Raw genomic sequence first — 14,043 nt, forward strand, 5'->3', positions numbered from 1 at the left:
CATTGCCACATCCAAATTCAAATTATCAAGCACAGCAATGAAGCAGCTGTTTTCTGCAAGATTTATCATGGCCCTTTCAAGCTGCAGGATGAGGCAGAAACAGAGAGGGAAGAGGTGCCTGCGAGAAAAAGCAATACTTTGCAGACAATAGCCAACTGCCTGGCAGCACACTGTGGGAGGAAGGAGCCCCAGAGATTTATGGCTGACTTGGAAACAACGACTGAAAGCTCTGCAAGTTCAAAGCTGAAAAGTTTGGGCTGTGATCTGGCACAGAGGCAAGCTCTGCATCTGGCACCCTGAAAATCTATTGCCCCTGCTGCTCACTGGAATAACCCCAATGGTGTGAGTATTAAGATCTGATACAACTTCAGCATCCCTGGCTTTAGCTCCTTTGAAGAGAGGAGACATATCCAGAAATAAAACTGCAGCGAGGAGGAAGACAATAAGAATGAGAATTATGAATGAGAAGCAAAACCGAGTAAGGACCACTGCAAAGATGTCTTGCACTGAATGCAAGGAGATGCCCATTGAGACAAATATTTGCCTCCAGAGAGACAGCTGGGAAGGGCAATGAACCTCAAACAGACATCCCAAACAAAGGCTTTCTTATAAAAGTCTCATTCAAGATGCTGACTGGTACAAAATCTGCTCTGCCACAGGCGAGACGCACATTCTTGGTGCCCGCTAGAGATGGGAGGGATGGAGGAGCTGGGGGGGTTACCAGCTATGCTAGATCAAATCCAGTATAATTCTGAAAAGAAACAAACAGCAAAGCTACATATTTGTGTGAGGATTTAAAGTTTTTTTTCAAGTAAACAACGGTATTCAACGAAATATGCAAAGCAGATTGGTTTTGGCAGCACGGAGCACAAGGGAGGCGAGTGACTAGTAGCAAATGCACAAAGTTTCTTTCACTGAGGGATAATTACCTTGCAGCGTAGGGATGGATCTATTCATCTCAAGATTAGAGTCTTAATTTTTATGTAATTATTATTTTTAAAACCATAAGTATATTCTTTCAACATTCACTTTTCAATACTCTATTTAACTTTTTCAGCCTTAAAACAGGACCTATATATCACACCTCTGGAGAAGCATTTTTTCACAGAAAATAATGAAAAAAAAGTCCCACGATTTTAACAGTATTGCAATTTAACAAAGATTGGAACACCCATATCTTCTTCCCCAGCATGTACCACCCCTCATCTCTAGAAATAACATACAGACACATTTGCAAAACTAGAATTTAATAAGCCCCAGGTTAGTATGTTAAAGTAACCCAGGGTGTATTACAACGTAACACAGGCTCTATTCTTCCTTAAATAAATAATAAAATCACTTCAGCTAGAGAATATTCCACATAGAAGCATCCCTCACTTTATTCACCATAGCTTATTCTGACTAGAAAATACAGCTTTCCATTCAAGCAAGCCCTTAGCTCTAAAGACCCACTAAGTTTTGTCCCACTAGTCCCATAGCCAACCTGGGTTACCTCACACAGACCATGAAAGTAATGAAAGACTTAAGGGCAGAAAGGAGCATTAGAAAGCAGCCCAGGGTAACCTATGAGATAGCCCTGAGAGCAAAAACACCAACTGGGAGGGAAATACTTACAAGGAAGGCTCCTGCCTGGCACGGGGAGCTTCCTTCCAGCAGCCCCAGTGCCGCACAACTCCCCGTGAATGCCCAGCACACACTCGCACACGTCCTTGGCTGCGGAGCTGCAGTCACACCGTATGCTCAGTTCTCTATAAAGCTAGCACAAAGCTGACTTCTTGGAGCCTTTTCTTTTCAAAGAAGCATGGAGAAGCTCGGGAAGGAGCTCAGCCTAAACCCACCATGCCCACAAACCCCAGCACACACACACACACACACACGTGCACAGCTGTCCGCAGTCTCTTCGGCTGTGGGAATCTGTAAGGCACAAGTGTGGTTTGGGGGCTGCTGTGATGGAAGTGAAGACAGCTGCTCTCAGGGAGCTGATCCAATGACAAAAAGAAAGAAAAGGAGGCAGACACAGGTCCTTAATGAGACGTTTATAAACGATTTGCCAGGCAGAACACTAGCACTAGCACGGAGAGAAGAACAGTCTTGGGACACCTTCTGAACTGAAGAAATTTATCTTGAGCACCAAACACTGTAAAGAGCAGCCAAGTAAAGCATAGTGCTTCCTCTACACCAGAAGAAGTAATTGAGCAGCATGATTTTGAATGTCACAGCCTTTTTACATATTGGAATTTTGCTCAGGCATCATTCCCACACAAAACCCACTTGGATGGACTCTGGGACCATTCCTACAGCACCAACTGAGATGAGCAGCCAAGCAGTACATTGCTTAAGCACGTGCACACAGAAAGGCCACTGACTTATTCATTCAGAAATAATAGCATTAGCTCAGTCCCAAACAAATGTAGAATAGAAGGTACCAAAAAAAAGAGCCTGGCTTTGTCCAGATGGCAATTATTACTTTCTGATGAGACTGGAGCCAGTTTAGGGAATCCCAGCAGCTCCCTGTACTGGGAGCAAGATGCAGGAGAAGTTGCTGTGTGTGTATAACTCAGGCTATTTACTCACAGGGCATAACCTGAGCAGCCATGCACATGCAGATTGACTATACCTCTAAAAATCCATGGGAAAGAAAAGTCAAATGACAGGAGACAGTCTAGTTTGATTCCAGCTTGGGCACAGACTGCCTGTGGGCACAGTATTTACTCCAGCTATGCAACAAGCATTATAACCTCTCGTATATCTTCACAGTGCTCAGTGATCTGGTTAGTCCAGTCAGGTCAGATTAGCTTGAGGGCGGCACAGTATTTTCCCTGGTGTGACAGGTGATGAGCTGTGCCACTCATACCTGTGCTCCCACTGCACTTTGAGCACTGCAGAGGCCCCCATGCCCCCAGCTCAGGCTTAAAGCATCCTTTATTTGGTATGTTTGTGCAGCTGGAAGCTGCAAGCTCAGGCAGTGAGTGTTCTGCTGGCACCATGGAGTCTCCCCATGATAAGGGCTAGACATGTAGCAATAGAGAACAGCAGTGAGATCTTCCCCACTCCTCCTCTCTTGACAGATAACCACTTCTCATTTCTACCTGCTGAATCTCAGAAATATTTCTTTGGTACGACCACAAGCTTTTCTCTGACTTTCTAATTTTGCTTTGCTCTGCTTCCCTCTGGCAGGAGTTGGGATAATCTTCACAATTGCTCTTTACAAGAGCTGCCAGCCTGCAGCCACAAAGGCTATTTCCTCATGCCCTGTCTGCAGCTACTCTTGAGGGGAGAAGTAGAAAAATTTAACACCTGACATGTAAGAATGAAGGAGGATGCTTTGTTAGCTCTTTATCTGCATGCTGAGAGGCTGGTTTTCAGTGTAACCAGCTATGCAGTTTGAACCACTGGGATGGTACCAGCAGACAGACAAGCACTAGGCTTTCTACCTTGTATGTAGTTTTTCCCCTTCCTCAGTAGAAACATGACATCAGTACAATTGCACCATCTCCTTGAGTCGTCCACCTGAAAGTGGGAGGCTCCAGGGGCCATCTGCAGCACCCCAGTATCCCAGAGGAACTACAGGAGAGAGAGATAAAGATAACCATCTCATAACTGCCAAGCAAACTTGGGCACAATCCTGGGGCTGCACTGTACTGAACACAGCTTTGATTCATCACTCCATCAGCCATTTATTCCTACAGCCATACATGCATGCACAGAGCAGGCTACACAGCACACAATGGACTGATTGTACCCAGCCCCACGCTACACAGAATGCAGAGTTTGTTGGGCTGGCTTTGTTTTCCCTAATCTAATAAAAAGGATATTTGAGAGCAGATTAAAGTCATCTACTTTATTCCAAATACCTGGCTTAAACAACTAAGTATCCAATTCAAAAGGCAATGAGCTGTACATGAACAGGCATCATTTGCAGAAAAGCCAAGTCACCTATTTGCAGGGGATGCCTAATTTTTTTTTTTTTTTTTGGAAGTAAACATGACCATGATCCAGATCTGATCCTAAAACACAAGAGCTACAATACAAACATTGACCCCCACAGCAACCCAACAGATTTGTTGTTCTCAAACCCAACAGATCTAAGTCTCAGTGACCACCAGAAATGACATCTTACACCATTCCAGGAGTGATGGTAGGCAAAGTGAGCAGCAGTGGTGGTGGGGAAATTGATTATGTGAAGTGAGAGATCACAGATAAAGCTTGGGAGATGAGGAGTTGAGCTGCACCAAAGACTGAGCACAGGGCCCCACTAGGCACCCTGAGCACACACTAGGCTCCCTTTCCCAGCACACCTTACAGGTATAAAAGACTCACATGTGAACTATGCCTCTCTCTCATGACACTGCTTCAGCAGTTTATCAGATGATCAGTTTTAAGCTTTTATCTTCTGAACACCCAGCCAGGGCAGAGTCAGTCACTGAGGATGATACCCCCAAGCCCTTTTTAGGGTTCAGAATTTTTTCAACATCATACCATCCCTACCTGAAATTCTTCTGTTTAAATCTCCATCAAACCCTTCTAATTTCTGGCAAGTTTTTGGGGTTTTTTTCTGAGCAAATACCTCCAAATAAAATATTCTGCAGAAAGCATTTCTGTGAAATAAGTTATACAGCAATACAAAAATGCTCCTGTCATCTTCAGGGACATGAATCCCAAACAACTGTGTAGACTGAAGTGTGAAATAAGACAGGCATGTGCAGGACAGAAACTTGCCCCATAGCTCAATGAGTGCACACCCTCAGCCAAATTCCAAAGGCACTAATGTTTACAGACACGACACTTCAGTCACTGGAAAGGATGAGGGGAAGTGGTATCAGAGAGGGAAGCTGCTGCTCCTGTGCCCGGACTGGGAGGACAAAAGGCCAGAAAAACCTGCTGGCCAAGATAACTTCCACTTTCACCTCTGACTTACAGGATGACATGGGCAAGACCTACTTCTTTGAGTTGTCTTGTGTGTAAGACATGGGTCATACTGACCTTCCTAACAGCCTTCAGGCTTTACACGAGGTGGTGAGGCATTCAGAGTCTTGAACAGAGAGGTTACACGTGTGCATAGGAGGCTTATAATTACAGAAAGTAAGAATGACTTACAGTTCCTGCTTGGTAGGAATTCCTCAAGCAGATTGAGAACACTCCTGTAGCAGAGTTGACTGCTGCATAATGCTGCCCAACAACTGCAGCACTGGCAGCATCACACAAATTAACTCCTGAACCTTGGTGCAGGTTCAGCTTTTAAGGTGTACTCATGGCTAAGTTCATCACTGCCTTCCTCTGAGACCATTTAAAAATCCCCATTCACAAGCATTTCTTTTCTCACAAAGAATTCTGCAAACACAGCCATGGAGTGCTCTGCTGTCCACAATCCAGATGTAGCACATAGGACACACATTCATTGTGCTGGAAAACAGCATTGCCAAACACATTTTGTAGCAGAAAGACCATCAACTGTATTTTGAATAGAGTTGCTGAAGTCACAGACACCTCAATTTTGACAACTCTTTATTATTTTAGAGCAAATGTTGTGATAAACAGTGTTTTCTTACAGACCTTAATCCTGCATAAATACCAGTTTCTCTCTTTTATGGGAACAGGATATTTATTTACTTTCTAGCATCTTCATTAAAAAGTAAATATCCTACTGAACTTAAAATAAATAGAGAATAATATCTGTATTCTAAATGTTTTAAGGCTTTTGTGGAGACCAAGTCACCTACTTGACTGCTTGCAAGGAAGATGCTCACATGCAGGGTCAACGTGTGATGGTTAATTCCAACCTAGAGCAAATATTACATACCAACAGTCTGATGCCACTTTAATCCTGCAGACTCTCATCCCAAATCCATCTATGCCAAAGGGAATCTTTCTTTTAATTTCAATGCATATTGGCTCAGGCCTTTAATGATTAATCTGCTCTTGCTGGATTAGTGCAATTGTTGGAGGCAGAACACGCAGGAGCAGATCCCGCCCTGAAGCTGCATCCCTCCTCTGATGGGCATAACCACAGCCACACTGATGCTACTGCAGACTTACACCAGCCCAGCTGAATAGGATTTGGTTCATTATATTCCAGCCTCCATAAGCTGAACATCTGTGGGAAGCTGATTTTCTTTCCCTGCTGTTCTGTGAAGAGATACAGACAGAGAGGACAGGACGGCGTCTGACCTCCACATGCCTTTGGTGTGTGCTCGCACCCCCTCCACAGTGAACGAGCTGAATATTACAGATTAACTCTATCAAATCCTTCTAAGTGTATCTAATCATTAAGACAATTAAAATCAGACCCACAGTTATCTCTGTATGTCACCTAGAAGCAGATTAAATTAAGATTGATTCAATGCCCTTTTATATTACTTGGAATGCACTGAATTACTTCTTGGGAGAGGAATGCCACCAAAGGTACTTCCCCCCTTCAGGAGGGGAACCAGAAAGGGTGGAGGAACCACCACCTTCAAAAACCCCAGTACAAAAGGTATTTCAGAGTGCAGGATGACAGGCAGAGTGGCTCATGAATGGTGTGTGGGCTGAATACAGGCCCTATGCAAATAGTCAAGTGGCTGGTCCACAACCAAGCCAGCAAACCTTTGGCATAGGATACACCATGAGGATGAGAACAAATATGCAGGGTCTCATGACAGCATCTGTGTCCATGAGCAACTGGATTTGTACAGAGGGACATGACCTCCACACAGGGCACTTCAGTCAACCCACAGCAGCAGTGAGGGGATACACTCAGGCTCCAATGATCGCTCAGCAGAGCTGCTCCCATGGTTGTTGCAGTTCCCACCCCTCAGCTGTACATCAGCCCTGCATCAGCAAAACAGTGACTCTCATTTGCAGTTTTTCCTGCTCAGCCCTTGAAAACAATCTTGTTTTCTTTCAGATACCTGATAACTCCTTGACCAGGTGAGTGCCTGTGCATACCTGGATACTGCAGCTCTGGCTGCTAGTGAAGTGCTAATCTGCTGATACTGTAATAGAGGCATTTGATCCTCAAACATCTCACTGGCAACTCAACCTCCCAACTCCCCAAGGAACTGAAAACACTGTGTATACAGACCCATTAACATAAAGCAAGACCTAATCAAACTTCATCAACACCAGTGACACGTTTCCAGCAGGATCACTAATCCGACCCCAAGAATATCCACTCAGGGTTGCAGCATGGATTTAATTGAGGACAGCACTCAGATGGGAGCTGATAATACTGATCATTCCATGAGGCCTGATGCAAAACAGCAAAACCAAATGTTTGCTAGAAATAATAGCAGCTTCTGGCCCCGTGATGTTGGGTCTTCTCTTTCAATTCACCAGCACACAACACCCCAAGTTAATATTAATCAAGAGGCACAAAGCCTTTGAATAGACAAGAATTAGGTCCCTATGTCTGTGCCAGTCAATCAGCTGCTCCAGACACTAGAATCCTATTTCTTTTGTTTCAGGCAAAACAGTGGTTTACTGTCTTTCATATTTATTTGGAAATTAGAAATAATCGATTGATACAAAACTCAAGAGCCTCAGCAGTTTCTTGCAGCTTTATAAAAAAAGCCTGTGTTAAGACACCACCAAACCATCAATAATTACCTGAGAACAACCTCCCCAAGTTCTCTCATTACTGAGGCATAAATTCCTCATTAAGGACACCATCCTTCCCTCTGTTTTTTACTGCAAAAAATTCTAGAAGCAAAAGAAATTGCTTCTTGCTGCTATGCATCCAGCCAATTTAACTTAAACAACATTCTGAGAAACGTGAGGGGTGAATAACTGATTTCCAACTTAATTTACTGATATGTTGCTGTTAATACTGTGGCAGATAAATAAAAAGGAATGAAGATTTCCCACTAGGAAAGGCAAGAGCAAGGCACCAAATGTACAAGAGAGCTAAGGTGCTGGTGAGATTTAGGGTCCTCCAGCAGAATTGAGGCAGGTACGGATCAAAACAGACTCGGCCATAGAACTGCTGAGTCTCAAACTAAAAGCAGCCCTCAAAACATAATCACATTTCTAGAAAAGAAATTAAGAAGAAAAACTTAACCCCCTCATGCAAACTCAACCCCTGGGCAGAGCAGTAAGTGTCCCCCAGGAGGTACCAGCCTCAGCCCATCAGTACCCAAAACCCAAATACAACTAACTGGGACCTGATACCCAGCTCAGGCTTATCAAACCCTCATTACAGCATCTTGTAGTTTAATTACCCTATGGAGCCTAGTCATTCCATTCTCTGTAACAGCCCTGGGAGCGTTCCAGTCTGCTTCACTCTTGTTTTCAGTAAACAAAAGCAACAAACAGTGTTTGCAGAAGCAGACATTATGCCAGCATTATTAGCTCTGTGCATTTATTCTTCATCTAAAATAATGCACGTACACTTACATGAAAACAGGAAGGCATTCCCAGGCTCCCAGCAATATGCTGTGTAGTTTAGCTGTCAGAGCATAGTTTTTGGCAATAAAACTAAGTAACTGCTGAAAAACAGTTTTGCTATTGTTAGCCATGCCTAAATATGAAATTGATGTGAAGACACTTGCACTTGCCCATTCAGAAAGACAGGACCCATCTGTAAAATCCAAGGTCTGGATTCTGACTGGATGCACATAAGTCTCACAGAAAACTTAATAAGTTTGGGCTTTTTTGCCTCTAGCACTGAAGTCTCAATGTTGCCCAGCTCCATCCACAAATCCAATGTATTTCTTTTTTCCTCCACCTTTTGCTAGAATTTTTGAATTGAACATGAGATTTAAGAACCATAAACAAACACTAGAGCCAGCTGACAGCCAAATGAAGTATGAAAGACAAATTTCTCCTCCAACCACATTACTCGAACACTGCTCTGAGCAGACAAAACCCACTCTGAAATGTGAATGCTTCTCTTCCCAGCAGCTTTCACCTGTTCCACCAGCTGGGAGGGCTCTGTGGGCCCATTCATCACAGCTTCCATTCTCTTTCCATCTTGAAAAAGCAGGCTTTTCCAGGAGGAGGGTGGGAAAGAAACGGAGACATATGAGCTTTGTAACAAGAAATCAGAATATTACATTGAGCCCTTTACCAGTGACCCACACCTTTAGCACAGAAACCTCTCTTGCATGTAGGGTCAAGAGCAGTGACTTTCTTCACTTGAAACATGGGAAATAAGCCAACACATTTGTGGGAAATCCTCTCCTGAGGCAGCTGGAGATGAAATTTCAGTCTGGTTAAGGAAAGTAGTTACTGCAAAGCAGCCGAACTTATTTTTTCCATTGTTAGAGCTTTATGGGAATGAAAGGAGAGGGATAGCCAGCATGGACACCACTCAAGGCTGATTTCTTCCAGGAGTCCAGGTCAGCTGCCAGTTCCCCACTGACTTTTAGTGGAAATGGCAATTTCAGGGTTTTTTTTTAAAAAGCCCCCAACCACAGCAAGCCAATGTACCTGACCCAGACCACCACCACAAAAGCTCTTACACCTAATGGCTCTGGGAAAGCACCAGCTCAGGTAAGGAGACACAACAACTCTCCACTCAAGCAAAGTTCAAAGAGGATGTAGGACATTCCATGAGCAGAATTGACTCTGAATATGTTTTTCAGGAAAAATAACTCTGATACAGCACATAAGACAAGCTGGCTCGGTGTGACTACAGCACATTTGGTCTCTATAGAAACCTACAGCCCTGAATTGTGAAATTCTATAGACATGCACACAAAGCATCTCTCATCTGCATTGACCCTCCTTCTGGTACATAAGATGTGAGTTGTCAAGAGTGGCATGGAAATGTTGAAGAGGTATCTCTGTGCCTGGGAAAGGAAGAAAGAAATGAGAGATAGATAAGAGACACTTGACTTTCTACAGAGGAATATGAGCAGAGCACTGGGGAAAAGAGAAAGGAGAAATCAAAGCAACTCTGTGCATTCCAGAGTAAGAATAAAGGGAAGTACCTCTACTTGCACTTGTGTAGACAAGATTAATAAACTTATGGGAGAGGAAGAAGATCAAAGTGTGAAGCTTTTAAAAATTCATTTGCATCTAATGGTTCTGACATATCTTCCATACAACTGGAGAATGGGCACCTTCTCTGAACACGCAATCTGAAAGATATAATCCCAATTTGGGGTCTTTCTGAGGCAGCCCCAAGCTCCCAGAGCCAAGGAACATCTCAGAGGCAACAGACTGGGCATTGCTGCAGTTTAATCCTGTGCTTTGTTGGATTTATGGTTCTCCTTTGCAGCTATATTTCAAGCTTTTGAGATTTCTATCCTCCCCAAAGGTAGCAAATTCATATAGATCAGTGTTGCAGCTCCATATTTTGTAACCCAAACCACTCTGGTTTTCTTCCATCAGGCTCCAGAAAATAGAGAAGTCTCCTTTGGCTTTTCTGGCAAGAGGCGTGTAAGTGCAGAGGCAAGGAGTAAGGCAGGAGTTCAGGGGCATGTACTGAGTTTTTGTGGAGTCAGGAAAACTTTGTCAGCCTCCCAGGAAGCACTTTCAATGCACAGACACAGGTCATAGAGCTCATGGTTTCTGCAGGGTTTCTCAAACACCTCACAGAGACTCCTCCATGCAACTTTAAGATCTCATATGAAGTCTAGAGGTCCAGATTTGATTAATCCCAGGAAACGTAATGAAATCCAGCTTCCACAGCCATCTACCACGATTCTTTGGCTGCAGGCACCCCCAAAATTCATGTAAGTTTGCCTGCTGTGGTTAGGGTTTCAGTGATGTAGACACTTGGCTCTGGAACAGAATTAAACCACTTGGACAGAAAAAAAAGAGTATTTTCTTTTGTAGTTTTCCCATACCAAAGGCTGCATCCTGTGACTGTGCTGTAGCTAGGCCACACAGCCAACACAGATGCTTCTGTTCTCAGAGAAGGGCACACAGGCAGGCCAGCAGGATTTTGGGATGCACACTTCGTTCACAGATTATCTTTGGAAAGGAGAGGAGCAAGAGGCAGCTGGCCAGACTTTTGGAGAGATTTGCAGGAAGAAGAGCAGGTACAGGCCATGCAGGGACACAGCAGTAGCTCTTGAGCAGGACACTGGGCGAGAAGGTGTCAGAGATAAAACTACAAGCCCAACCACTCTTACTCACCCAGCCCACGTTGTTTAAGTAGCCCCACTGTGCTCTGTTCTCACCTTCTAGGTAGGAATGGCTCAGTGCTGTGATTGCTCCAGCAGCTCCACAATTTCCAAAAGCTTCCTGCACCATCCTGAGAGGCAGAGGAGCAGCAGCACAGCTGTCACACAGTACCAACCCACCATCACAAGACTTCTCCCCTTCTCCATGCCCACTTTTTTCCAGGAAAAAAAACTTTAAACTTCTCAAGCAAAGTAGTCAGACTCTGTTTGGAGCCCACACAGGGTACTTTGCTCCACATCCCTTGGTGACAGATGGCTGGAGCTGAACAAGGCACAAAGGAACTCCAGTGAACAGGCACTGCATTCAGCCCAGAGGTTGCCTTGACCCTGCCATTCACCGACCCTTTCATACCACAGCACATGCACCAACTGTGCCTGCTGAGATGCCACTACAAAGCCTCTGGGGAGAAGAGAGGCCTCAGATCTTTTCCCTCATTTTGGTGTTTTTCATGTGATTAAAATCAACTGAAAGCAGCTCCATGACATACTGCAATTATAAATCCAGACCAAAGCACCTTGAGAGAGTCACAACTGGGAGCTAAATAGGCACATCACTGGAGTTCTGGTTCATTTCTCAATCACAGTTGAGGGGATGGAAAAACAAGGGGGAAATTCAGAAATAGAGGGCCAGAGGAATAACTTTAAAATACACAGCCAAACCCATTAAACTTTTCCTTTGTCAATTTGTGTTTCCCTCTAGCAAACAAATAAAAGGATAATTCAGTATCTTAGATTTGGGTGCAAAATTAAGAAATCAGGCTACTATTAAAACCCACTCACACAAAATTGCAATCCAAACATTTGTTAATCTCCACACATAGGGTCAAGTCCTCAACAAGGGAAGAGCAGTGCCTCTCCAATCCCTGTAGTGCTGTATCACACAGAAGGATCTGGAACTCTGCCCATGACCTCAAGCAGCAACTGGCCCCTCAAACAAGACCTTGCAGATGTGCAAAAAGCCAAGTTAGAGCTGTGACTTTTACAATACTGTTTGTGGAAAGAATTTAGAATGGCAGAGGTTATATGTACACGACTGGTCCCTGAAAGAAGAGAGAGCTCAGCTGAAAGAATCCATGAGCAAAGCACAGCCCCTGATGTGTAATAAGGGAGCAGAGTCAGTGGCTCAGCAGCAAGTAGAATCTGTGTGTGAACATCCTGCACAGAGGGTGGGCCTGAATCACCATCCCAAAGTGCCCAAGCTAAACAAAAACCTCAGAGATGGTTTTTTTTTGTTTAGATTAACTAACTAATGCTTCTGCATTACACTGACAAGAGGCAGCATTGTCTGGTGACACTCATTTTGCAGCACCATTATCCCTGACTAATTTGTCCGAACATGCTAAAGCAAATTTTGACCAATATTATCTCCTTGATTAAAAATGCTGTCTGAGAGGTAAAAGGCTTTCCTGATCCTGATAAATGTTATATATTTTGGGGACTGAAACATATAGCAAAGTAATCAGGCATGTAGGAAGTGGCCTGAATTATAAGGACAAGAGGTTGACAGATCTAAAGAAGCAACCAGTGACCTTCTCAAATGAAAGTGTAATATAGTGAAAGTACAAGTTTTGATAGGATATACATCATCCTGATGTGTTTCTCCAGAAGCAAGAAGAAAGCCTTTTTTAACAAAGTGAAATGAAAAACATGACATGTAAAACTCCCATCTTGAATATTTACTAAATTATATATAATAGAAAACAACCCACCGGCCAATAAGCCAGAAAAATGAAACCTAAGCAAAACACACCCTCAATTGCTTTTGAAGTGTTAATTATACTGATAATGGCAGTCTGCAGAGCTTATGTATACACTGGATATAGATCAACAGCAGCAAGGCATGTGTAGGTATATGAAGGTAAGTCATTATTCAAATCCTAGGGCTTCAAATGTTTCTGTTTAAACAAAGGCACTAATTTGAGGTAATCAGCACAGGCCAAATCACCTTAAGTTCTTACTCCTACATCTTCACAGGCCAATAGCAATGGCTCCAGGGCAGTGTTTAAGGTCATCTGCCTAATTACCAGCCCTTCCCATGCCAATGTCTGTATAGGTACCTCTGTCAGCCCTTAGCATCAGGGGATCCATCTGTCTCCCACGAACTCCACAACTTGCCTGTTTTGTGCATTACTTGGGAGAGGGAGCCCATTTATTCAGCCTGTTAGACTTGTTTTGATCAATCAACCTCCATACAGATGGGGAATTTCACATCCCACGGAACACTGGCTCCACTGGTCCACTGCCTCCAAGCCAGACAATCACCTGGGTCAGCTCATGCCCCTGCATGGAGCTCTTACCTTCTTTTGAGCCAGTGGTGACAGCAGCTGCAGTGGTCCCTGATGCCCGTCCCACTGGGCTGGAGTGCTTCCCAGCTCTGCCTGGGATTTTAAGTCCACTTGGTTTCAGCATGATTCCTGTCTCCTGTATCTCAGGCTCCTACTGCCAGTGTCTCAAGAGCTGTCCTGGTGTTACCGTTCAGGCTTCTCGATGATGCCCCTCTTCTTCCATTGTCACACACCTGGGAGAGAAGAGCACAAAGAAATCAGAGAATGAGTGGGAGGGCATGGAAAGGCTCCCAGAAAGCAGTGCCCAGCTCTGTCCTCACAGCCCTAGAAGAGTCAGAACCTTTCATTTCTTCTCCTATAAAACAAGGGTGATGATTTCCCTCATCTCCCATCTTCATGTTAAATTTTTTTCATCAATCTCGAAGTCCTGGGCCAAAGCTGAAACTTCCCAGAGCCATTAAACAAGAATTTAAATACAGTTTGGGATCTGAGTAAATGAAATGGTTTTGACTGGTTTTAAATTCTAAAGCCTCAGTTCAGCAACAGCCAAGCCCCAGCTGAGCTGTCAGAACCCTGACAAAAGGCATCACCTTTGATGCACAGCCCTGAGTCTCACCAGCCTTCAGGGCAGCCTCTCCAAACTGGCA

At 44.1% G+C, this 14,043-nt stretch overlaps 1 protein-coding gene across 3 annotated transcripts in view; it reads right to left on the reverse strand.

Annotated features, from left to right (window-relative positions):
* CLIP2 (CAP-Gly domain containing linker protein 2) overlaps positions 1-14,043 on the reverse strand; it is a 79,913-nt gene that overhangs the window by 50,971 nt on the left and 14,899 nt on the right. For all 3 annotated transcript variants that reach the window (XM_069033339.1, XM_069033338.1, XM_069033340.1), the window contains one exon: positions 13,409-13,629. In XM_069033339.1, the coding sequence (XP_068889440.1) occupies positions 13,409-13,520 (112 nt within the window). In that variant the 5' untranslated portion in view covers positions 13,521-13,629. The remainder of the gene's footprint in view (positions 1-13,408; positions 13,630-14,043) is intronic.

Source organism: Aphelocoma coerulescens, chromosome 19, assembly GCF_041296385.1.
Source record: "Aphelocoma coerulescens isolate FSJ_1873_10779 chromosome 19, UR_Acoe_1.0, whole genome shotgun sequence".
NCBI lineage: Eukaryota > Metazoa > Chordata > Aves > Passeriformes > Corvidae > Aphelocoma > Aphelocoma coerulescens.